Source organism: Populus nigra, chromosome 1, assembly GCF_951802175.1.
Source record: "Populus nigra chromosome 1, ddPopNigr1.1, whole genome shotgun sequence".
NCBI classification, from domain to species: Eukaryota; Viridiplantae; Streptophyta; class Magnoliopsida; order Malpighiales; family Salicaceae; genus Populus; species Populus nigra.
This window is the reverse complement of record NC_084852.1, coordinates 23,459,964-23,483,526: the sequence shown is the minus strand read 5'-3', so window position 1 is coordinate 23,483,526 and position 23,563 is coordinate 23,459,964. Positions and strand designations below refer to the sequence as shown.

The following is a 23,563-nucleotide window of genomic DNA, read 5'->3' as shown; positions in this document are numbered from 1 at the left end:
TTACAATTAATTAAGCTATTTTAAACTCGAATTAAAACCAAATTGTATATTTTATGTTGCATATTTTATGAGGAAGAGTGTTGAATTGAAAAACATACAACTCAAGTGATAAAAACAGGTAAAATAGATGGTAAATTTATAATTTATTTAAAAAGTTCATTTTAATTCTCTATTTTTAAGCTATTTTGTTAATCAATCCCTATATTTTTTAAGAAATACATTTTGGCACCAAATTTTATTTTTCTATTTTGAATGGAGGAGAGAGAAGAGATCGTTGAATTCCGGCTTAGAGAAAAAAAGTTGTCATTGAGAAAAAATTTAACTACCAAAACAGTCGATTTTTGTATCAAAATATTTCAGATGATAAGGGGGTTGATATTAAGTTTTTTTTTAATTCAAAACACTTAAAACATAATATATCTGAGTCTGGGAAGATTTTGGTTTCGAGTTGATTTCATGTTTCAGGATGTTTTTTTTTTCTATTTTTGGAGATAATGAATTAGTTTAACGAGGTTTTTAAGATATTTCTTAGGTGTTTTAAGTAAAAAAATGGACTAAAAATGTGTTTTCGAGTAAAAAAAACCTTGTTTTTCTAGGCATACAAGTGGTCAGATTCTAGGATGTTAGATAACATGTTGTCGGTCCCATTAAACTAAAAAAAATAAAAGCCGCATGAGTCTTTTCTTAATTAGACCACATACTACGCTTGACCTACTATGCCTAGTAACGCATAACCTTATTGCTGTTTTATTTTCAAAATTTTTATTATTTTTTATATTAATGGCTTTTTATATGTGTTTTTTTAAATAATTTTTTAATTAATATCTCTTCTCTATGATATTTTTGGGTTTTTTAGCCTTTGTTGAATAACAATTATTTTTTAATTATATTGGATGAGGTTAATTTTTTTATAGGTTATTATGATTTATTTGTAATTTTTTTATATATATTTTATATAAATTAAATATTTTTTATAATTTTTTTAATATATGCAACCTTGCATAATGTTTTTTTTTCCTTTTATTTTATTCAATAAATTTTATGTGTGTGTCAATCTTTATTATAAATTTATTTTTATAAATAAATTCATTAAGCACAACTAGATAAATGACTTGTATTATGATATTAAATATCTTGATTTATATTGGTCTCTTAATTTTTCTAATTATGTTTTTATTTATCATTAATTATTATTTTATTTATTTATTTACACAATGATTTGTGATTTATTAATTGTATTCGTGCATACATTCTTCAAATTACATTTATGATTTTTATGTAAAAAAAGAGTTGAAAAAAATCTACATGTTCAATTTTTTATGATCATATATTAATGTTTTTAATTTGATCCTTATTCTTATGATGTTTTTTTACTTTTTTCCTTTAACTTTTTTATAAAAATTTTATTGTTTTTAATTTTATTATTCAATCCAAGTTGATAGCATGCTATTTTTTTTATTTATTTTTGTTTTTATTGATTTGTTATTTTTTACATATATGTTTTTTTATTTGCTATTATTGTCTTTTTGTTTCTTTCTCGTATAATTAAAATATAGTTAGCTTATTTAATTGGTTAGAACTATAATTCGAGTTATTAAATTAAATAAAATATACCAACAACATCTAAATATTTAACTTAAAAATAATACAGACTCCACCATAGCATGAGCTCTAATCTAGTTAGTAACTGTTTTATATTGCTTGATAGAATATAATAAAAAAAAATGTTTGATAGAATAAATTAAAAAACACTTCCTTTGATTCCGATTAAAAAGAAAAACTCCCTTTATAATTTATAGAATAGAAATATTTAAAAAATAAAATAAGATTAAAGAAAAAGGAAGAATAAAAATATTTCAAAAAGAAAAAAAAATTGAAAGTAGACAAAGCTAAACATTAAAATTATTTATTCATGGACATGGAGAGGTAAAAAGGACCAAAGAAGAAAAAAACAAACACAAAGAGGACCTATCTATCTGGCCATTTGGATTTTCTTGACCGACCTTCAGTAGACGCAACCAACACCAAACTCCTCTTCTTTCCTTCTGCTCACTTTCTTGGACAAAAAATAAAAATAAAAAAATGGAGTCTTCGTCATCAGCTCTGTCAAGATTATCGAATTTACATAGGCACCTTCACCCTCCACAATCAAACTCCAAGGCAAGATATTCACCATCTTTTTTATTTTTATCAGTTGGTTTTATATACTTAATGGTATTATTATTAGATTCAAGAGGGGTTGCTGAAGCTATCTCCAGAGGTTGCTGAAGCTCTTTCATCTGGGCATCCTGTTGTTGCTTTAGAATCCACCATTATTTCTCATGGTATCCCTTTTCATATTCCTCAACTTATTATTTTTGTTAAATTTTAAACCTTTTTTCTAATTCTGGGTGTGCAATTTATTTTCATTTGATTTCCCGTTTTCCTGTATCAAGTCCATGGTTTTACAGTGCAGTAGTATTGCGTGAGATGAGATATAGAAGTGCTCAGCGTTCTTTCAATTTTTCGCATATATTTTGTAAAATACGTTCTGGGTATTGCTATTGCATGCTATGGCTTCTGATGGTTTTAAGTTATGGACAGGTATGCCTTATCCTAAAAACTTGAAAACAGCGAAGGAGGTGGAGGCAATTGTGAGGGAGAATGGAGCAGTTCCTGCCACCGTTGCCATTTTGGATGGTGTACCCTGCATAGGTATTTTCATGCTAAATTCTCTATTTTCATTTTCTGTGCATGGTAACGAGAAGGCTCCCTTCATCACTGTGCTGCAGTGATCTTGATTTGGTAAAAGTAAAATGGATCGCAGCATATGAATTGGTTGATGGAGAGATCTCTCCTGATATTTTTTAATACTTTGGCAAACTTGCCACATGTTCATTCAATACAGCAAATACGTAAAATCATTAAATTGACTGAAGATAATTTAGGAATTATATTAATCCAGTGGAATTTTTTCTGCGTATTTGTCATGCCAATTATGTTAGCTAGATCCTGAGGAAGACATCCTTACAGACCAGTTGTTAAAGATAAATGTTAAATAAATTTAAGACCTTTTAGGAATTAGAGCCTGCGCATATTAACCAATTCTGTAAAATAAGAGAATGGCTTTGCAAGTTTAGAGGGTTGGACTTTAAATGAATAGACTGTTGTCACAGAATCAATAAGAACTCTCAATTTCTGGATTAATAAGAAAAGGATAATTGGTGGTTATGTTGATGCTTTCTTGCTCTATGTTTTAAATACTGCACGTCATGCTTATTCACTTCATTTAGTTTAACTTACAAGGACATATAATGAACTCTTTCTAGCAGTATTAGACTCCTAGCTATGCTTGCATTGGTTGGGGATGGGATTGAAGGGGGTTGGATATGCCTTTTGCTCTTCTCTCCACTGGCCTTTCTGCTGCAATTGTGGAAGATATGAAGTTGCTTTGCCCATAAGATAATTACTCATGTTTTAATGTGATTTTCTCTTGTTTCTAAGCTCATTATGTTTTTAGGTTTGAGTATGGGAGAGCTAGAGAGAGTTGCTACTCTTGGAACTAAAGCACAAAAGACTGCTCGGAGAGACATTGCACATGTTGTGAGTAGCTTTGAATATGACTCACTTTTGTGAATGCATTTTTTCTCTTGTAATACGAGTTTATAAAAGAACTGCAATGTAGCTTTGAGTAGTTTCTCTCCTTTTTGTTATTGTGCACTTGAGGGAATGTTTTGATCTGGTATCAATGTGCTAGGTCAATAATGCTGCAAGCAACTTTTGGTTGCACCTTGTTTGTTGATCAAGGTAGATCTCATGACAAAGAAGTCAACCAGTTGTGTAAATTAATTTCTCATTGATTTTTATACAGTAAATTTTGATTGCTAAGAATTAGTTAAGTAATAAGTTTGTTAGCTAAAAAGATGTATCTCGGAGCAACTGCCTATGGAGATTTTAAGCACATGTAGGAGTAATATTATTTTGGAACCTGGGTAATTCCTGTGCTCATTGCTCTGTTACTCCTTACATGTTTGACATATGGAATCCTTAAACCAGCGCTGTAATATTTGATTGCTTGTTCAGTGTTGCAGCTAACTTTACATGCTTGTTTTTACTTTTTTTAGGTGGCTAACAGAGGGAATGGTGCTACTACTGTTTCCGCAACCATGTTTTTTGCTTCCATGGTGATCTCTCTGTTTCAAATTCTTATACTTTTTGCTGCAAATAAACAGCTTTGTTGTATGGTTCAAATGTGTTCCTAATGTGGGTTTTACTTGTTAACCCATACAGGTTGGTATCCATGTTTTCGTAACTGGGGGAATTGGGGGAGTACATAGACATGGTGAACAAAGTAAGTTCCATAATTCAGCTTCCATCTATATCTTGGTGATGTGGTTGGCCTAGCATTAGTAGCAGTGTCGTGTAGTGGGAGCACCCAATGCTCATGACTTGTTCATTGTGATCATGGGATGTTTAGAACACACATCCACTACTAATCCATTGCTGACCATACAGGCGAACTTCTTTCTGGTCTGGAAGAACAGGGGTGATTTTCATGAAACCTTATTTGATTGCTGGAATTGACATACATTTTTCTCATGTTTTCTTGGCAGCAATGGATATATCTTCTGATCTTACAGAGCTTGGCAGGACTCCAGTTGCAGTAATCTCTGCTGGAGTAAAATCTATATTAGATATTCCCAGAACCCTAGAATATTTGGTACACCACCTTTTTCACCCCATGTAACTTTGGAAGCAATTCAATTTCAGATGCTCATATCAGTTTTAAAAATACAGGAGACTCAGGGCGTTTGTGTTGCTGCTTATAAGACCAATGAGTTTCCGGCATTTTTCACAGAGAGAAGTGGCTGCAAGGTACACCCATTCTCATGAATTGATACTTCTTTTGAAGCTGCAATTTGCAAAACGCAAGTATCGTTAAATCTGTTAGGTTTGGCTACAATGTATGCCCACTTTCTAGGATTGCACCACCTGATGACTTTCCCTAATATTATCTGTCTGAGGAAAAAATCCCCACCATGTTATGGTCCCTTGAATTTGTACTGTTTCTTTCAATCTGAGATACAAATAATGGTTCAAGTGTGCTTACACGGGTACTAGACTGGTGTAGGTGGACCAAATCAACCATATTGGTTGTGCTCACTGCACCTACCAGTTACAATAGCAGGGTCTAGTCTACCATATTTTAGGCTACTTTGGTCTGCTTAAGTCCAATTTTATCAAGATTTTCAAGGATCAGAACCTAGGACATGGGGTATACACAAGATGAACCCAAAAAAGATTGATAAATCTTGTGATGGGCTTTATACAAGAGAAACACAAAAGACACATGCATCTGAAAATAATACTGCATTCGTGAAAAAGCCTGTGGCCATAAAAAATGTTGCTTTTACACTGCATTAATACATTGTGTCTGCAAGTTTTCTTTTTAACATGCAATCGCATATGATCTAATGAATTTTTCTTGTTGATTTATGACAAATAATACAGGTACATTGTCGTGTTGACACCCCAGATGACTGTGCTCGGCTAATAGGCAAGTGAAAAAGTTTGATCAATTTACCTTTATTCCACCCTCAACCCATGTAAGAATGAGAATAATCATGAGTAACTGTGCTTCCTTTCTTTGTTAAATGCAGATGCAAACTTGAAACTTAAGCTTGGATCTGGAATTCTAATTGCAGTTCCAATCCCCAAGGAACACTCAGCTTCTGGAGGCTTAATCGAGTCTTCTATACAAATTGCCCTTAGAGAAGCTAGGTTGGAAACTTCTTGGCTCCATTTTGTTTTCAACTTTTTTTGCTATTTATTATCTATTTTGCTTTAAGTTTTACATTAATGGAATTGGATCCATAGGGACAAGAATATAACTGGCAATGCTGAAACTCCATTCTTGCTTGCAAAAGTGAACGAACTCACTGGAGGAGCCTCACTGGCATCTAGTATCCTTTCTCTTGTTCTTAACACCTGATATTCAAATTTTGGAAGTTTTATTTTGCGGCCACGAACTTGACATATAAATAATCTTGCTCTGCTCATTTTCATAATTTCACTGTTGTTGTGATAATGTGAAGTTGATCTTAACTCAAGCTCAGACATTGCTCTTGTGAAGAATAATGCACTTGTTGGTGCTAAGATTGCAGTAGCCCTTGCTCAGCTAAAAGAACATTCTAATAGAGGTAATCTTGATGTTTTGTTGATTTCTTAGTAAAAAGTACAAAAAAAAGAGGAAATACCCAACATTTCTGGGTCTGTATAACCTTGTTTGTCTTTCTCTCGATCAGCTTGACTGTAAGGTTGCCATTATTATTTGTGCTTTCCTTTATCATTTTTTTCTTGCATTTTGCCATTTAGTTCTTCAAGTAGCAGAGCTAAAAAGAGGAGTGAGTGGTAGAAGCTAACTGTTGAGGAAGTGGCTTCTCATCCCAGATGTAAATGAAAAAGAAATGGACATTGATAGAGGAAGATGAATACTATCCCACTAGCTCAACCACAGCTTATTCTTTAAGAACCGAGTCTGTAATAGCTGCACCTTCTTCTACTGGGGATTCTTCTTCAATTGCTATTCACAAATCTTTTACTTGATTCTGATTGTTAGCCAAGACATTCTCTAAAGAGTGACTAACAATAGGTATAGGCAACAGTACCTGTTCCATTTTGAAATGATTACAAGTAAAAAGAATGCTGAAAACTTTTGGAGGCAAGGACTGGGGCATAGTAAAAGATTGCAATGCGTTACTGAACTTATAGGAATCTCAGATTCCTCTAGATAGATAATATTTTGCACCATTTCCTTCTCCATCTGACTTGGTGGCCCTTGGCGATGCATTCCAGACCCTAGTTTGGCTGTCAGTTGTGATAATTTTAATTGATGTCTGATTTTTTTGCAGGAGATGCTGAGTGAACCCCATGCTCTCGAAATTGGCCTCATGTGGCAACCAATCATCTTTGCAAATTGGAAAGTCGGACTCCTCCTTCACTAACGCATGCACATGGTGTCACGTCAGGTGATCAAAGTTGAAAGCTGATTGAGAACTTACAGCTAGGACGTTTTAGGTCAGTTGCTATTTAAGTCCCAGGATGCTTTTGGTAGGGGGGTTAAGGAGGTTAAAATTTAACCTTGGAGGGGGAGGGGTGGAAGTTTTTTAGGCGCGAGGGGTTCGTACCTTTCATAGGAATCCTGAGGAAAAATGCATTATTTAATTGGGGCTTTCCTGAAAGCAGGAATCTATTGTCTTTTCTACCTTCCCTCTCATTCTCTCTCTTTTACATTTTTACTTGATATATATATATATATATATATATATATATATAAGTCTAATTGATTTCGCTACCACACATACTTCGGACTAAAGTTAACGTTGCTGGGGATTGCAACTCAAAGGGCAGTTTCATTTAGAACCCTAATCATCTGTTTATGTATATTTGGGAAGTTCTATTTTAATTGCCCCTGAAAGCTGAGATCCTTGAGATTGACCCTAAAGAAATGCCCTGAGAATCCAACTAAGAAATCAAACCAAATAAATTTTAAACTCTAATAGATTGGTTTCATCATTATCAGTAACAGAGGACTAGCAGCTTTTTTTTTTTCCTGGGAAGCCCATAAACTGATAAAAACATGTGAAGTTAATAGACAGGAAGCCACTTATTTCACCATTACGTTGTGCGAATTCGAATTCCCCATCATCAAACTATATTAAAAGAGAAAGTTGTCCAAATCCCTGAGGGTGTTTATTTTTTTTTATATATCTTTGCTTTCATTACTCATTCTGGAAAAATCGTGGATAAATTAGGCAATTAGTGTGTGTGTGTGTGTGTATGTATAATGAATTAACATAGCATCAAAAAAATTCTGGTTGAATAACATATTTTTAGATATCACAAAAACCGTAACATTTGAATAATGTCACGGTTTGAAAAACCAATATGTAATTTATATTATATTTTTGAACTACAATAATTATTTGATGTTATTTGATATTATGATGCTAAACCGTAACATCAATTAAATTCCAGTGTTCTTGTTGAAGCACTGGAAGTTGAACCCATTTGCCTTTCACCGGAAACTGGAGAGTTGGTGCGACTTTGGCTTTTGATTTTCTAAACCAATGTCACCCTCATCCCTTCTCTGTTAAAAACAAATACAAGCAACCCTCTCTCCTGCAAAGCTCATGTTCACAGTCAATCAACTTGCAAAGACTTGCTTCTGGTGTGAACCTATCAGAAATTATGGTATTAATTAAGGCTGATTAGCAACATTTTTACACTATTAGTGATTTTGTTAACGACATTCTAATATTAGTGATTTCCGTACCGTGATTTCCCAATTTTTTTAGTGTAAAATTGACGAAGATGTAAGGTTAAAAGGGGGAACAACTGCTTAAAGAAGCTTTATGTTCTGTATTTTCTATTTGGACGCAATAATTATTGTAGAAAATGGCAACTCAATTTCTCAAATGAAATGAAATTGATTTTCAAGATTGTCAGTTTTCAGCACGAGAGAGAGATTAATTTTCAAGGAAAATGAAATTTGGGAGATTAATATAGTATAGAAGAATATAATTTTATAGTATTTTTTTTATTTCTTAAAATATTATAATCAATTTTGAATTTTCTCTAATTCTATCTTCATGTAACTGGAAGGTGATCTGAAAGTGGAAAATATAATTTTGTGAATTTAGACGAAATTCTTTTTATTAAGGAAAATCATGAAAATCTTGATATTATACAAATTAAGACGTAGTTGATATATCGAAGAACTCACTAATTATTTAAGAGCTGAATGATTTATTTACCCTAAATATATAATAATAAACTAACCTTTCCACTTCTGGTGTAACAAGCTTGCAAACACAAGGAACATGCAATCTATAATTTTTTTTTCTTACGAAATTAATTTCGTTATCTTAAAAAAAAAAACCCCAATAAATTACTATAGATTAAAAAAAAAGGACAAAAATATATATAACGATGTCAGCCTCATAGAATTTCCAACCAGGCTACATTTTTAATTCTAATGACATATAATAAGAGGTGCAAGTTAATAGGGTATATATATGGTAAGAAGGGAAATGACTTGCTGACTGGTTACATATATAGCGATTACTAATAAATTGAGTAAGCTGCAGCTGGAAGGGGACGGTCCAGTCGAAACATGAATTTTCAAGGGCATTTGGGCCCTCCTCTCTTGGTCTTCCAGTTGTTGTAGCAAGGGCAAGACTGTTTGTTCCCATACGTGCCGGGAGGCACACACAAGCACTTTGCACAGCACTTTTGGCAGAAGAACAAGCATGGCTTCTTGTATGCTGTGGCTGAGCACCTGGTGGTGCACCTTGGTGCACATTCTGTCCACAACAATTCGTGAATCAGCGGCAGTTTTGCCAGCTACCTAGCTCGCATGGGTTAAACTCAAGAAAATTGGAAAGCAACGAAGAGAAAAGGCAGCTCACCCTGAGGACGAAGACTGCCTTGAGTGGCCCCATACTGCAATACCCAGAAAGGAGTTAGCTTTGAAATAATACAATATCATGCACTTCATGGATTGAAGAAGGGCACTTTTTAAGTGCTACATATAGTCTCACCATTGCACCCTGTCGTTGTGGCTGTGAAGCTGAGATTGGTGTTTTAAGAGCCTGGACAATCCAGTTCAATATGATCATTAGCATTAACGCAAATTGAAGCAAGAATTTCTTGAAAGACAAAAGAGACAGCGTTGTGGATCCTTACCTGGTTTTGTCCTAGCAGAACAAGCACCAGCAGAGAGCATAAAAAAATGGCAATGCTTGATTTGCCCATTTTCTTGGCGGGGATAAATGAACAGTATAACAAGTGAGTTGGGATGGGATGGGATGGTGTCGAGCTATGGTGGAAAGCAATGGCATTTATAGGCAATTGCCTGCCGGGCCTGTCGGCTGGCTGAATTTATTGCTCAGTGGATATATAAACTCGTTCAGGATTTTTTTTGTGTGGGAACAGAAGAGGAGAGAATCACAAGATAGCATTGCTATGGTTTTCTTTCCTTTATTAGCAAATGACAGATGTACCCTTCATAAAAAAAGAAACGCAGCCCTTCTCGTTCACTGAGCGATACGTTGGATTGTGGTTGGGCTTCTATTTTTCTCTGACCTTTATCTTGCTGCCACCGTGAAGCTTATCTTCATCACTTGCCGCCCTCGCAATTTACACAGCAGTCACACAGACCTTCATTGGAAAGAAATTTAATCTTACTATCCGAGAATTTCATCCAAGAATATGCCAAAAAATAAAAATAAAATCAATGTACAACCAACCGAACTTCGGAAAAAAGAAGAAAAAAAAAATTGCGGGCAGAGGATATATATGAACTTTACGGTAGACAGATGGGCCAGTCACAGTTGCCACTGTGGGGTCATAGGTATCCGTATTCCATGTGCATTTGCAAGCAACTAGGTCACCACTCACCACAGGCCCGGTAAGCATGTGCCCATAACATGCCCCCTGTTCTTCTTTGGGACCCGCCATGAGAAAGTTATATGAACCACAAAATGCTGCTCTCGCAGAACTCATCGTCATCAATGTCATCCTTTCTCTTCTCTTCTGCTACTGTTGTTTTAGGGCTCTTTATTTATCATCATCATCATCATCATCCAGAACTGCATTTAAAGGCTTAGTACGGAGGTAGCTCTCACGCCCTCGTTAAATGCCATGTTGCTGGCTCCACCACGTTAAAGAACTTCTTTTACGTTGAGCTATAGACACAGAATAATTGAAACTCCTGCCGACGAACTGTAGAGTTTACCCTGCGCTTCATTTGGTTTCAATAAAACCTTTACCGACAAATTTATTCAGTTTTAACAGTTGGTTCCAGAAATGTTAAGGATAGATTAGATGATTAAGGGCGTTTGTCTTTCTTTCTTATTTTTTTTGAGTTATAATATTGAAATTAACATTTAATTAAATGATTTCGAACACCTTTAGATTCTTAAGATTGTCTGGAGAGAATATATACTTAGTTTTGGTTTTAGTTGATGCTTGTCAGTTACCCGCACTCCGCTGCGGGGTAAATAATGACATCATATGAACAGATCGAAGTAAAAGAGGGAGAAAAAAAAAGATAGCTGTGGATGATCATTTTCAAGCAAAGAAAGACTCAATCAAGAACATCAATTAATATAACACAAGAATACATTTTGGTCACAGACGACAAATATAGCAGACCATACTCTGAATGGTATAGGAACTTTGATTTCTGTTTCCAAAGCTCGGAAGAAGAATTAGCACAAGTTGAAAAGTTCATCGTCTGATCTCTGACAATGAGTAATGCAAGTTCAATTCTAAATGTTAAATCATTCATCTGTTTGGAAATTAATTCTGTGAGGATATTGATTTCAATTCTAAATACAATTCAAATGATAATAATAACAAATGAGAAAAAAACAAAAAACTTTATGATTTGCTATAGTAACTCTAAATAAAAAAATGTTTTTTTCAAAAATACCCCTCTTTCTTCACTGTGGTTTATGGGATACCGTGGGCATTGTACATGCAGTTCATGTTCCTTCTTGCTAACATGCATTTGATATCCACCTTAATATCTAACTTATTGATTCGATAATTCTCATCCGAATTCAACTTTACTCTAGACGAAATAACTATAAAATAAATTTTAATGTGATTTTAGTTATATTAAAAAATGAATATATATATCTTTTCAATGATATATGATAAATTTTCTAACTTATTTTGCTAATAAATTATGTAATTCAAATTTAATCTTGTTTTAATTAGTTGGGTTATTATTTATATATATTTTAGTTTATTTTAAGGCCTGTCCTTTAAGGGTTTATTCAAGTTATGTTTTATTTTATTATTTTAGTAATTTTGAGCTTTTAATATGTTAAGGTCTATTTATCAAGTTTAAGTCTGTTAAGTCAATTTAGAGTTAGCTTTCTACTATGTAAACCGATTGTTAAATTTATTTTTTATTTTATGAAATTTTCTTTAAAATTGCTGCATATTGTGTGCTTTGTTTATCTTTGTGTGGTATAGTGATTCTTATACTAAATTTTTAATTGAATTTACGAACTTTTTAAATAATTAATCAACTTTATTGTGATTTATATTTTTCATTCACGTCTTGTTATAAACATAGAATATAAATGATCAATTGTATATAATTTTTGACTTTCTAATATAAGGTTTTTGTTGAGTTAAATTGTAAATTTTTGTTGGGTTAATGAATCTCAACTCCCAAGAATCGCATTAACATGATTACCCCACATGTTCTCTTGGATAAATTGATGCACGAGATCAGTGGTTGAACTCGTGAATGCACAAATTCATAATTGATTTCTAGTTCAGTGGTTGAACTCGTGAATGCACAAATTCATTGTAAAGGGAAAGAAATATCGCTTTATCATAATTGATTTTTTATATTATTTTTATCTCATTTCAATATTTCTATATGATATTTTGGTGTATTGTGATCATGTTTAGCATAAAACTCATTGTCTTCTGAGTTTTCTATGCCAGGTGACTCTTTGGTCACTAAGCCCCAATAAATGTCAAGAACATCCACAACATGCAATGTTACTTGTAGAGAATATAGATCTCGTTGTTTTCTGTTCTGCATATTTCCTTTTGATTCTGTCTGGATTTGTACCTTGTCGAATTGGGTGCCCTTGTGATTTACATGCTTAATAAGGAGAAGCTTTATTGCAAATACAGTGAATCCACCTGCTTATTCTGTTCTCTCTCTCTCTCTCTCTCTCACAGGTTGGCTTACTGAACTCTGAGAATGAGGACTTCGTGAAGAAAATGGTGGAGACAACTCAAGATAATTTTCAGGTGAGCATACCTGGCCTGAACAGGCTGTTATTATACCAGTTCATTTTGTTGTGCTCCTGGTAACCTGATCAGATCTAAATGCTTATATGTTCTTTAGGGTTTGTGCAAGTTTGTTGGCATGCATTTACTAATTGTTCAATGTCCATCATGTGCAGTTCTTTCTTCAAATAAGAGTTTCAGTTGCCTGATACTATCACAAAATATTATGAAGAGGGAGTTATTTTTTTTTCTGGTGTCACTGCATATCAGCACTAGTTTGCAGAATGTCTCTGTGCTCTGTTGTAATTTTACTTATTTCCCTACCCTATTTTGTATATACTCATCCAGTCTTTGGTTAAGGGTACTCAATATCACATGTGATACTTCCCTCTCTCTCCCAATTGCTAACACCACATCTACATGCAGCAAGTTCCTGAAGAGATTGAGAGTGTCATGATTGGTATAGAAGCATATTTGAGCATCAAAAAGCATAATTCTGACACCGGTTTGTCTTTTTTTGAAGATGATGATGAATCTGGGAGTGATGTTGTCGAGAAGGTATTGTTTCTCTATTATTAGTATTCTCTTATGTTGTTATCACATATTTGCAAAAGTAAAAACAGGTGCATCTTAACCATTTAGAAATAACAGATGCATTTATGGAAAAAATTGGCTCCTTTCTACAGATATTTTTTTTTTGAAAGCAGGAATCGATCTTTATGTTCTTCAATGTATTCAATGCAATATTCTTTCTAATTCTTTGAATTGTGCTTGTTTCTTTCCTATCTCAACACTGATTGTTTATGTTTTCTTCAGGATTTCTTGGAAGATTTATGGGGTCGGATTCAAGTACTATGTGGCAATGGATGGAAAGTTGACAGTGGTAAGCTATCAGTATTCTTTGGGTTTATTTCGTGTCTCAAACTTTTCTTGCATTTGTCATTTTTGATATCAGCAACTATATTTTCTGTTTATTGTGTTAATGCTATTATTGTCCTCAGATAACTGTTCTTCAGATCATGATGGTGGTGAATATTTAACTGTATAAATGATGAGATAGGAAGGAAAATATGGCTTCCCTGGAAGAAAAAATTACAAATAGATCTTTCTAGTCTAATAAAATCATATCAGTGTTTGCCTTCAGCTAGAAAATAATGAACCCTTTTTATCCATCTTGTTCTTTTTTACTGGACCCAGGGGAGGGTGGTTGAGGTTAAATTCTACTCGTTTTCTATGCCATTGTATATGAAAAAAGGGTGCTTAATAACTCCTGAGAGAATTTCAATTAAGATCAATGCAGTTGAAATTGGTTTTAACCTATTGTTATGAAATTTGCTTATTTATGAGAATTTTTATTCATAACAAATTTCATTGCAGACAGAAAATTTTATTCAAAATGGATGACTGTCAGGTTCGTGCTCTCACACCAGTTAATGAATTGGAGTAATTCCTAACTGATGGCCTTCACTGAAAGCTTGATAACATTGAAAGACTATTTCATTTATGATGTCTTCTTAATGTATTGTGAAAATTTGTGATTATATTATGTGGTTATTTTCTTTCATTAAATGCAATATTTTTTATTCTGCATTCATAAGGTGTCTATACGCTCCTTTATTTTTTTTCATGGTTATAACTCCTGCCACATTACACTTTCCAGTACCCAGACCTCATCTCTTGTTTGAACTTTGAAGCTCAGCTGTTTGCTGGGAAGACTTATTAGTTTGGTCCCATTAACACTCCAGAGCAACCCGAGCCGCTTCCAGAAGTTTCCGGGGTACTTTATGGTAAACAGAAGCACAAGCACGATGCAGAGTTAAAGTATCCTCAAAGGATACGCAGGCTTAATATATTTCCTGCCAGTAAAACGGAGGTACCATATGATTCATATTGTGGATGCTTGTATTTGATATATCAACATTTTCATTCTTTGATCTCTATATATCCTGTACGGTTTTGCTTTGGTTCTGGAGCTGGTAATCACCCCCCCCCCCCCTCCTCTCAACCAACAGAAACACTCTCTTCTGGGATGCATATATAACTGTTGTGATTTTTTTAAGCATTATAAAGATGACCTTCAGACGGGAATTGAATGTTTCCCTTTAGCATCTGACCCCTGCTTTACATCAGTACCTTACTTTGCACCTGACCTTTTCCATCAAATCTGTCTTGGACATGGGAGATAAAAGAGGAAGGAGACTGTATGAGTTTCGTTGTTAACCTGCCTGTATTTCGTGTGAGTTATGCAAGCAGAGGTTTTCCCATTATCACATAACAATTGACAGTGGGACTGCAAGTATTGAAACCAGAATATTGTAGTCTATTTTGTGCTACATTTAGTTTTGCTTGTTCTTGTAAAAACAATTTAAGCTGCATTTCCCTGTTTATTTGGATAACAGGATATGCAGCCAATTCGATCGCTTGATTGTAGAAGAGCACTTGCTGGATGTGCTTTTGTTCCTCAATGGATGGTTTATTTAATGGATATTGAGCAACAAAGAAAATGAAAATTATGTGAATCTATTTATTTATTTTCTTTCTTAAATTAATGTCAAATTCATCTCTTATTTCTCTTCCCTAGTTACGTTATTTATTTGATGTAGAATTCAAAATTGAATAATGGCGTATAATTCATTAATATGATCATCCTTTCTTCCTCTCATTTGGTATCTTGTTGGGTAATGATGTAGAATTTTAAATTGGATAAAAATATCAAGAGTCAATTCAATTTATATTCTAATAATCTCTTATTTATTTTATTTAAAATTCAAAATTGGAATTTACTCTTTACATATTTCGATTACTTTTCAAATTCTCTTCCTTTATTGAATGGAAAAGAATATTATGTGAATCTATTTGTTTTTTTACATGGAGATTTATCAAAAATATTTTAGGAAATGAATATTATCTAATAGTTTAAATTACTTTTTGTATTGATGTGTATTTTTTATTTTTTTCTAATTAGATTATTTGTCTAATCATGAATAAGTTTGTTATTAAAAAAAATTGTCGAGGATACAATAGTGGAGGCAATTCATCAAAAACAAGTTATACGAAACTCAATTTAGATGATTTTTTTTTATTTTAGGTTATGAAATTTTTTAAATATCATCTTTAATTATAGAGACAAAGCTTGAAGAGCAAGTTTGTAAAAAAGATCTCTGTCAACCTCATGATTATAAATTTTCCTGAAAGAAAGATAGGAATATATATCATGATTTGATCCAATTTGGTGCAAAGAGCATGGTTATCGGTTAGAGTATAACAAAGATAATGATTTGACATTTTGTTTATGTTGTTATTTTTATAGGCCACTATGAGAAATCAAGCAAGTGGAGATTATATTGTTGGCATCAGATTTAGAATTGGAAAGGTAAAAAAAGATTTGAGATTCATTTTGGAGGTCCTAATAATGCTCACAACCAAGATTAGAGGAAATGCCAAGATTTAATTAATCAAAAGCAACACATTAAAGTTGCTTATGTCAGAATTTCAAATCAAACTTAAAAAGATTTTCAAATTCGATTGATTATAACTGTTGATTATATTCATTTTCTTTTGTGTTAAAGACTAGCTTTTCATGCTTGTCCTGAATCTAAGGATTCAAAGAATCAAAGAAACTTTCTTGAACTTCTATGGTTTCTTATGGCTCATAATCAAGGAATCAAAGATGTTGTTTTAAAAAAATCTCATGAAAATCTAAAAAATATAGCTCATGGCATTCAAAAAGATATTGTACATGTTGCAATAGAAACCACTAATATCATCTTGAATGATTTTGGTCGTGAGTTCTTCATTATTTTAATTGATAAGCTTCGTGATGTATCAGTTAAAAAGAAAATGATTGTTATTCTATGCTATGTAGATGCGAAGGGATGTTTTATTGAATGCTTTCTTGATATTGTGCATGTTAAAAACACAATCGCTCTATCACTTAAGGAGGCAATTGAGGCATTTTTTTACCTTACATGGGCTTAATATATCACATTTGCGTGGAAAAGAAAGGTTATGATGGAGCTAGTAACATGCAAGGTGAATTTAATGGCTTGAAAACTTTGACAATGAAGGAGGATCCATTTACATATTATATTCATTGTTTTGCCTATCAATTGCAACTAATACTTATTGGTGTGACAAAAAAACCATGCTCATATTGCTTTGTTATTCAATGTGGTTTCTAGTTTGACAAATGTTGTGGGAGTCTCATTCAAGAAAAAAAATCTTTTTCATGAGAAGCAACATTGCAAAATAGTTGAAGCATTTTATAATGGTGACATTTCAAATGGTCAAGGTTTACATCAAGAAATATACTTCAAAGAGCCGGTGATACATGTTGAGACTCATATTATGGATTTTTGGTAAATCTAATTGTATTATTTGCCTTTGTTATTGATGTGCTTAAAGTTATTGTTGAAAAAGATGTAAATTTAGAGCAAATGAACGAAGTTTATGCACTTTGACTTGATATAATTTTTTTTTTTTCAATTTGTATTTGATGAAAAATATACTAGGAATCACAAATGAATTATCTCAAACATTGCAAAGAAAAAATCAAGATATTATAAATGTGATGAATTTGATTAAAGTTTAGAAACGAATTTAAATGATGAGAGATGAAGGATAAGAATCTTTAGTTGATGAGAGTTTTTTCTTTTGTAAAAGATATGGGATTGATATTCTAAAAATAAATAATATATTTGTTATTTAAGGCGTGATACTATACTATTAATAAACTTGCATATTATTATTAAGCCGAGTTATTCTATATCATAATTGATATGCAACTTTAAGAGTTTAATAATTATTTTATTGAGGTAAACACGGAGTGCATTGCATGAATTCAAATGAGTCTTTTCATGCTTTTAATAAGCAAAAATTGATTCGAATTGCAAAATTTTATCGTTCTGAAATTGCATCCTATATCCGTACCTCGTCTTATCGTTCATGTTGCTTGTTTCCTCATTGTGTTTTTGGCACAGCTCTCCCTCAGGTTGCAATGAACTTATTGTACGGCGAATGCTATCTATCAATTGTTGGTTGCTCCAAGGCCTTTCGCACTCTAATGCTTATGATAATCGATCTCCGCCGGTAACAAACATCTCGCTTCTCGTTGTGGTCAGTTATCCATTCTACTGTATTTACCCTGTTGAAACTGTAGTGAAATGCTCACTTTCAGCTGATGCCGTCTTGTCTGCCTTTTCGTCGTTTAACTGCTTGTAATTTATTGCTGTCAGCCTGGTTTCGTGATTGAGGCCAGTTTCGGTGTTTGATTTCACATGTCTCCTCGTTATATATTCATTAGGGGTCATTTTATCATGAGTTGCCGCGACGACAAATTCTTGGAACCTACCTTTTACCTAACTAACGTGTCCTCTGTCATGTTGTCAAGGGTGGAGTGTCAGGTCTGCGGTAGTATCAGAAAGCATGATGAGCCTTTTTATCCACATTATTTTTTTTAGTGCATTACAACTGAATGAAAGCATGAAAGGTTTTCAAATAATGTGAAACAATCAATCACGATTTTACGCTTTCTTGTCTTGAGATGTACAGTATCAGGTCGCATAGTTGCAAGGGGAAAATACTACAAAATCCTTTCGAGTAACAGGGAGAGCTGCGCGCATGCTGTATGCGGAGGACAATAAAATTGGCTTCTCAGCCTTGCTTTCGTTCAAGCTGAATGTTGGCCAATAATGATTATATTCTATTACACTTAGACAGTGGTAAATCACCTAACGTTTGATCGAATTCGGGTCGAAAATGTCGTTGTGCGTTTGATTCAAAGAAAGCACTTGAGAGTCGAGACCAAATGTGAAGGCGGTGCCTCAGCAAAACATTGTATGCTAGGGAAAGGGAAAGGAAGGTGGGGAAGAAAGATGCACATGATGGTAGTATTTTTATGCTGGATAATGATAGATTATATATGATAATTTTTTTGTGAAGTTGTTTAGTCCACCAATTTTTGTCCTGTTCAAGGTTGATATAATATAGAAATTTTTTTCCATTATAAAAGGTAGGACAAGTTTGTCAAATTCTCTATGTAAAAGTTAAACTAGTTGATCCGGGTCAATATAAGAATAAAAATAGTTATTTTCATAATTTTAAAACCCAACTAGGAGCCTGCCTCGGGGCAAAACTTGAGTTATGGGTTGGGTTGATCATTAACTTAGGTCAACATAAGAATAAAAACGGTTATTATCATAGTTTTAAAATCTGATTTGAGGTCGACCCGACACTAGGCCCGGGTCGAGTTGATCAATGAACTGGGTCTATGTAAGGATAAAAAAGATCATTATCATAGTTTTAAAACTCGATCCGGGGGTCGACCCGAGACCAAACTTGGGTCACGACTCGGGTTAATCATTGACCCAAGTTAATGTAGCGATAAAAATGGTTATTATTATAGTTTAAAACCCGACTCAGGGGTTGAGTTGACCATTGACTCGAGTCAATGTAAAAAGAAAAATTATTATTATTATAGTTTTAAAATTTTATTCAAGGGTTGACCTAAGGCCAGTCTCGGGTCACGAGTTGGGTTGATCATTGACCCGAGTCAACGTTAAGATAAAAATGGTTATTATCATAATTTTAAAACTCAATTCGGAAATCAACCCGGGTCCAAACCTAGATTACGAGTAAAGTTGACCATTAACCCGAGTCAACATAAGGATAAAAATGGTTATTATTATAGTTTTAAAACCCGACTTGGGAGTCTACCTAGGGCCAGACCTTGGTCATGTGCCTGGTTGACCATTGATTGGGGTCAACATAATGATAAAAATAATTATTATCATAATTCTAAAGCCTTATTTGGGGGTCGACCTAGGGCAAGACTCGGGTTGACCATTAACCCGATTCAACATAAGAATAAAAATGATTATTATTATAATTTTAAATCTCAGCTAAAAGGTCAACCCAGGATAAAGTCGAAGTCATAGGTCATGATGGTCAGCCTAGATTAACCCAAATTAAAAAAAAAATCAAAGTAGCCTCATTTTGACCAATATATATATATATATATATATATATATATATATATATATATATATATATATAATAGATTTTTTTACTTATGTTTTATCTCAGGTTGATCGGGTTGCAAGTTGACCTAAGTTTTTGATCGGGTTGAGTTAGATTAATCATTCCTCTATTTTTTCTTAAACCAAGACTAGTCTAAATCTCATGTCAACCGATGCTTTTCTAGTATCTATTAAACATAAAATAAGATAAATTGTATAGTTCAATTCAAAACACACCAAATATAGGACAAGACAATTATTTATCCAGTCCTATTCAATCCAGTTTAATTAATATTGTCCAGCATACCAAATACTACTGAAGTGTTGTCAATTATAGTACCTGTCAATCAAAACTGAAAATGAAATATATACATAAAGAGATGCTTGCATGTGTGTATACAACTTAGTACTATATCCATTTAATTGCTCGGATTAAAATGTCACTCCCTAACATATGTTAGTCATCTAGTCTAATAGTTTCAATTTGAGAATATTGAATGTTCAATCCTTAAATTTAAAGAAAGAAAATCTAAAATCTCCTTTTATGTCGTTAATTAAAGTAATAATGACCCCCAGCTTATATAGGGGCTATAACTTTCATTATTGTCTCTATGGAGGCAAGGCCCTTAAGAGCAGAAAGTTCTCTGATAAAGGTGGAGGAGTCTTTCATCCTCGTTTTACCTCTTCCTCCACTAGTGGCACAAGACAAAGACCCTCTAAGAAAACTCTTTATAGAAGGTTTCTGTAACAGTGTCAAATGTGCACGAGGTACACGCTTCGACAGGCTGACCAAAACAGGGCCTAAGGGTGTTGGCAGCCATGCCAACAGTGGGAGAAATCGGCAGCGCAGATTTATACGGCTGTAGGTTTGTCAAAGGAAAATCGGCAGAGCAGATTGTTGACGAACATGGCTTGACGATGGAATGTCCAAGCCAGGCAGGAAAACTCGTCAAGGGGCATAGGCTGACGAGAACTGGGACTGTCGAGGAATTCGGCAGCGAAGACACTGACAGCCTGCACGCAGATGCGAATTCGGCAGCGTACAACAGCTTGTGCAAGTCAGGGGCTCGACTTGGCACGATCTAAAACTTGGACAAAGGATTGTCCAAGGCATACAAATGACTCAACAGCTGACGCAGCAAAACAGGCAGTTGGGACTGCCTTGTGGACAGGCATAACGTGGGTGAAGTGGCAGCTTCATGGGGGCAGAACATGGGTGAAGTGGCAGCATCATGGGGGCAGAACGTGGGAGCATAATTGAGCTCTCCAAGTTGCTGAGATCGTGGGATCATGCCCCATCACTTGCTGGAAAATAGGCCACTAAGATCATGGAGATCATGGGGGAGAAAGTGTCCCACTATGTCCTTAAAAATAGGAGATCATGGGTGAGCCTTGCAGCTCACATGCTTGTTTATAAATAGTGGTTGTAGCTCTTAGTTATGTATGCATGTAGAGTACGAGATTAAAGAGAGTAGCTTGGTGTAGCACGCAATCTTTGTGCATAGCACACATACGGATTTGTGTAAAGTTTCCTTTGTTCACGAGATCAATAAAGGTTGGGAAAAAGTTCCTATAAAGCTTGTTGTGTACTTTGATTATCCTATCTTCTTGTGTATTCCGCTTGTCTTTTAACTTGGGTGAGGGAAACACTTAGTTACTAGGCAAACATGAGTGGGATTGGCGAGGGAAGGCTGAGTCTAGCGAGGGACTAGCTGCTGTACGGGTTTCTTCGCGGAGCGAAAAATTACCCCGTGACAATTGGTATCAGAGCAATTGGTATCAGAGTGCGGTTGCATTCTTGGCAGAACGACGAGACTGTTCCATGGACAGCAGATCAAAGGAGTGGTTTGTTGAAGTTATCATTGGGATAGTTTGCGAAGTTGATATCTGAAGCTTTATGCCAGCGGGTATGGAGACTATTCGAGAAAGATTGCTTCGTCTAGAGGGCTGGATGGGCGAAATTCCTGAGGAAAAAGATCGTTCAGTTCAAGATCGACTTGAGTTGGCTATGGAAATCGCGGAGAATGCTATTGAACAGTATGTAGAACTTGCGGCAGAGATGAGCCGAAAGTTGCAAGCTGTGGACGCAGAATTGGCTGTCTTGAAGCAAGCAGTCGCAGCTGCATCAGGGGGTGCAGGCTCTTCTAAGCCTAAGGTTCTAGAGCCGAAACCATTCGATGGAGTGCGGAGTTCCAAAGAGTTGGAGAACTTTTTATGGGACATGGAGCAGTACTTCAGCGTGGCAAAGATTCGGGTGGGTGAACAAGTGGACATCGCAGTGTGACAAGGTCCAAGGAGGATCTTAATGCTGGTAGGCCAAAAGTGGAGACATGGGAGATTCTGAAACGTGAGTTGAAAGAGTAATTTCTGCCCAACAACACGTCCTAGATTGCAAGGGAAGACTTGAAAAAGTTGCGGTAAGATGGGTCGGTAAGGGATTACATGAAGAAATTCAGTTCTTTAATTCTGGATATTGATAATATGTCCGAGGAGGACAGAATGTTCAATTTTCTGTCAGGACTTCAGCCGTGGGCACAGTTGGAGTTACGTAGGCAGAAAGTTTCAGACTTGTCTTCGGCCATTTCGGCTGCCAATGGATTGGCAGATTTTGGAGCAGGCGCTAGCAAAGGGAATGCTAGAGCATCTTCTGATTCATACTCAATGATGGACAGGTATGAAATGAAAAAGAAGAAGAAAGGACTTGGTGGAGGAGAACCTAAACAGGCTGATGGCAATGGGAAGTCAGAAGTCAAGGGCAAAGAAAAGGTCTCGAAATCAAGTTCGGGCTGTTTTATTTGCGAGGGGAAGCACTTTGCAAGGGACTGCCCACTGAGAGCACAACTTAGTGCTATCTTTGTGCATAGCACACATACGGATTTGTGTAAAGTTTCATTTGTTTATGAGATCAATAAAGGTTGGGAAAGAGTTCCTATAAAGCTTGTTATGTACTTTGATTATCCTATTTTCTTGTGTATTCCGCTTGTCTTTTAACTTGGGTGAGGGAAACACTTAGTTACTAGGCAAACACGAGTGGGATTGGCGAGGGAAGGCTGAGTCTAGCGAGGGACTAGGCTGCCGCACGGGTTTCTTCGCGAAGCGAAAAATTACCCCGTGACAGTTTCCATAATGCATCTTCTTTTTTAGCTATCAGCCTTTTATGGACAAATGAAGGTTAGATTTTACAACGAGGTGAAAAAAAAGGAAAATGACAGGATGGTTTTATACCTTCAAAAATGGCCTGGTAATATCCTTTGGCTATTTTTTCAACTTCATAGTTAGTGCTGGTCGAATCCATCCTAGTATGGTTGTTTTCTTTGTCTAAGCTCAGATGAGGTTTGCTATTTAATTTGTGGAGGGACACTCCAATAATGGGAATAACCTCAAATTGGCTACAATCTTTCTCAATGATTGGTTATCCTAATATATCTTATGACCAGTCATCTCCCCCTCCATATCTTAATAAGCGCTGGCTTCCTAGCCAACATGTTTTTCATAGTGTCATTGCTCCTGTTAGTAAAGGTAAAGAACCACCATATATCTTTACCACCATTAGTGTTGATGACCATTTGGTAGTAACTTCTAAAACATTTACCATGGGCTCGAGCCCAACCATTCTGCAGAATTTTTTGAAGGAGGACATGATTGTCCACCCATTTAGATGCAGTTGGCCTGGACCCAGTTAATAATAGCTAAACACGTCCCTTATGAATATTTGGAGAGGAAAGGAGTATCTCATCGCATAC

At 34.8% G+C, this 23,563-nt stretch overlaps 3 protein-coding genes and 1 long non-coding RNA gene across 17 annotated transcripts; 3 read left to right on the top strand and 1 right to left on the bottom strand.

The window, feature by feature from the left end:
- The first annotated feature begins 1,984 nt into the window (after positions 1-1,984).
- Positions 1,985-7,243, top strand: LOC133691967 (pseudouridine-5'-phosphate glycosidase). Its single transcript, XM_062112602.1, has 13 exons — positions 1,985-2,160; positions 2,228-2,324; positions 2,584-2,694; positions 3,500-3,582; positions 4,104-4,163; positions 4,270-4,330; positions 4,593-4,699; positions 4,777-4,854; positions 5,491-5,536; positions 5,640-5,760; positions 5,857-5,942; positions 6,096-6,179; positions 6,891-7,243. The coding sequence occupies exons 1-13, from the start codon at positions 2,083-2,085 to the stop codon at positions 6,902-6,904; spliced, it is 1,026 nt and encodes a 341-aa protein (XP_061968586.1). The 5' UTR covers positions 1,985-2,082; the 3' UTR covers positions 6,905-7,243.
- Positions 7,244-8,939: 1,696 nt separating this feature from the next.
- On the bottom strand, positions 8,940-9,923 carry LOC133700200 (protein GAST1-like). Its single transcript, XM_062123745.1, has 4 exons — positions 9,727-9,923; positions 9,582-9,632; positions 9,450-9,483; positions 8,940-9,344 (listed from the first exon to the last, which is right to left on the bottom strand). The coding sequence occupies exons 1-4, from the start codon at positions 9,793-9,795 to the stop codon at positions 9,163-9,165; spliced, it is 336 nt and encodes a 111-aa protein (XP_061979729.1). The 5' UTR covers positions 9,796-9,923; the 3' UTR covers positions 8,940-9,162.
- A 2,252-nt stretch (positions 9,924-12,175) lies between these two features.
- On the top strand, positions 12,176-15,466 carry LOC133697372 (nuclear cap-binding protein subunit 1-like). Of its 13 annotated transcripts, XR_009842859.1 has the most exons (7): positions 12,204-12,369; positions 12,754-12,825; positions 13,231-13,362; positions 13,621-13,687; positions 14,182-14,215; positions 14,465-14,677; positions 15,204-15,335. XR_009842859.1 is itself a non-coding variant. In XM_062119897.1 (6 exons), the coding sequence occupies exons 1-6, from the start codon at positions 12,355-12,357 to the stop codon at positions 14,487-14,489; spliced, it is 345 nt and encodes a 114-aa protein (XP_061975881.1). In that variant the 5' UTR covers positions 12,204-12,354; the 3' UTR covers positions 14,490-15,335. The 13 variants fall into 13 exon arrangements, 6 of the variants coding, with proteins under 6 accessions (XP_061975905.1, XP_061975842.1, XP_061975860.1 ...); XR_009842864.1 differs by lacking the exon at positions 14,182-14,215 and having other exon boundaries at positions 12,177-12,369; positions 13,328-13,362; positions 14,499-14,677; positions 15,204-15,466; XM_062119897.1 differs by having other exon boundaries at positions 14,465-15,335.
- A 270-nt stretch (positions 15,467-15,736) lies between these two features.
- Positions 15,737-18,743, top strand: LOC133704679 (uncharacterized). Of its 2 annotated transcripts, XR_009844111.1 has the most exons (3): positions 15,737-16,177; positions 16,670-16,836; positions 17,784-18,743. It is a non-coding gene; the product is annotated as an uncharacterized LOC133704679 (long non-coding RNA). The 2 variants fall into 2 exon arrangements; XR_009844109.1 differs by having other exon boundaries at positions 15,737-16,836.
- Positions 18,744-23,563: the final 4,820 nt, after the last annotated feature.

Excerpts from the sequence above, each read along its gene's own strand:
- LOC133691967 (XM_062112602.1), top strand. The coding sequence starts at position 2,083 with ATGGAGTCTTCGTCATCAGCTCTGTCAAGATTATCGAATTTACATAGG. Across the intron at positions 3,583-4,103 it reads GGAGAGACATTGCACATGTT|GTGGCTAACAGAGGGAATGG; the intron begins GTGAGTAGCTTT and ends TACTTTTTTTAG. Across the intron at positions 5,761-5,856 it reads ATTGCCCTTAGAGAAGCTAG|GGACAAGAATATAACTGGCA; the intron begins GTTGGAAACTTC and ends TTGGATCCATAG.
- LOC133700200 (XM_062123745.1), bottom strand. The coding sequence starts at position 9,795 with ATGGGCAAATCAAGCATTGCCATTTTTTTATGCTCTCTGCTGGTGCTT. Across the intron at positions 9,633-9,726 it reads TTCTGCTAGGACAAAACCAG|GCTCTTAAAACACCAATCTC; the intron begins GTAAGGATCCAC and ends TGGATTGTCCAG. Across the intron at positions 9,345-9,449 it reads AGGCAGTCTTCGTCCTCAGG|AATGTGCACCAAGGTGCACC; the intron begins GTGAGCTGCCTT and ends TGTTGTGGACAG.
- LOC133697372 (XM_062119858.1), top strand. Across the intron at positions 12,826-13,230 it reads CAACTCAAGATAATTTTCAG|CAAGTTCCTGAAGAGATTGA; the intron begins GTGAGCATACCT and ends ATCTACATGCAG. Across the intron at positions 13,363-13,620 it reads GGAGTGATGTTGTCGAGAAG|GATTTCTTGGAAGATTTATG; the intron begins GTATTGTTTCTC and ends TGTTTTCTTCAG.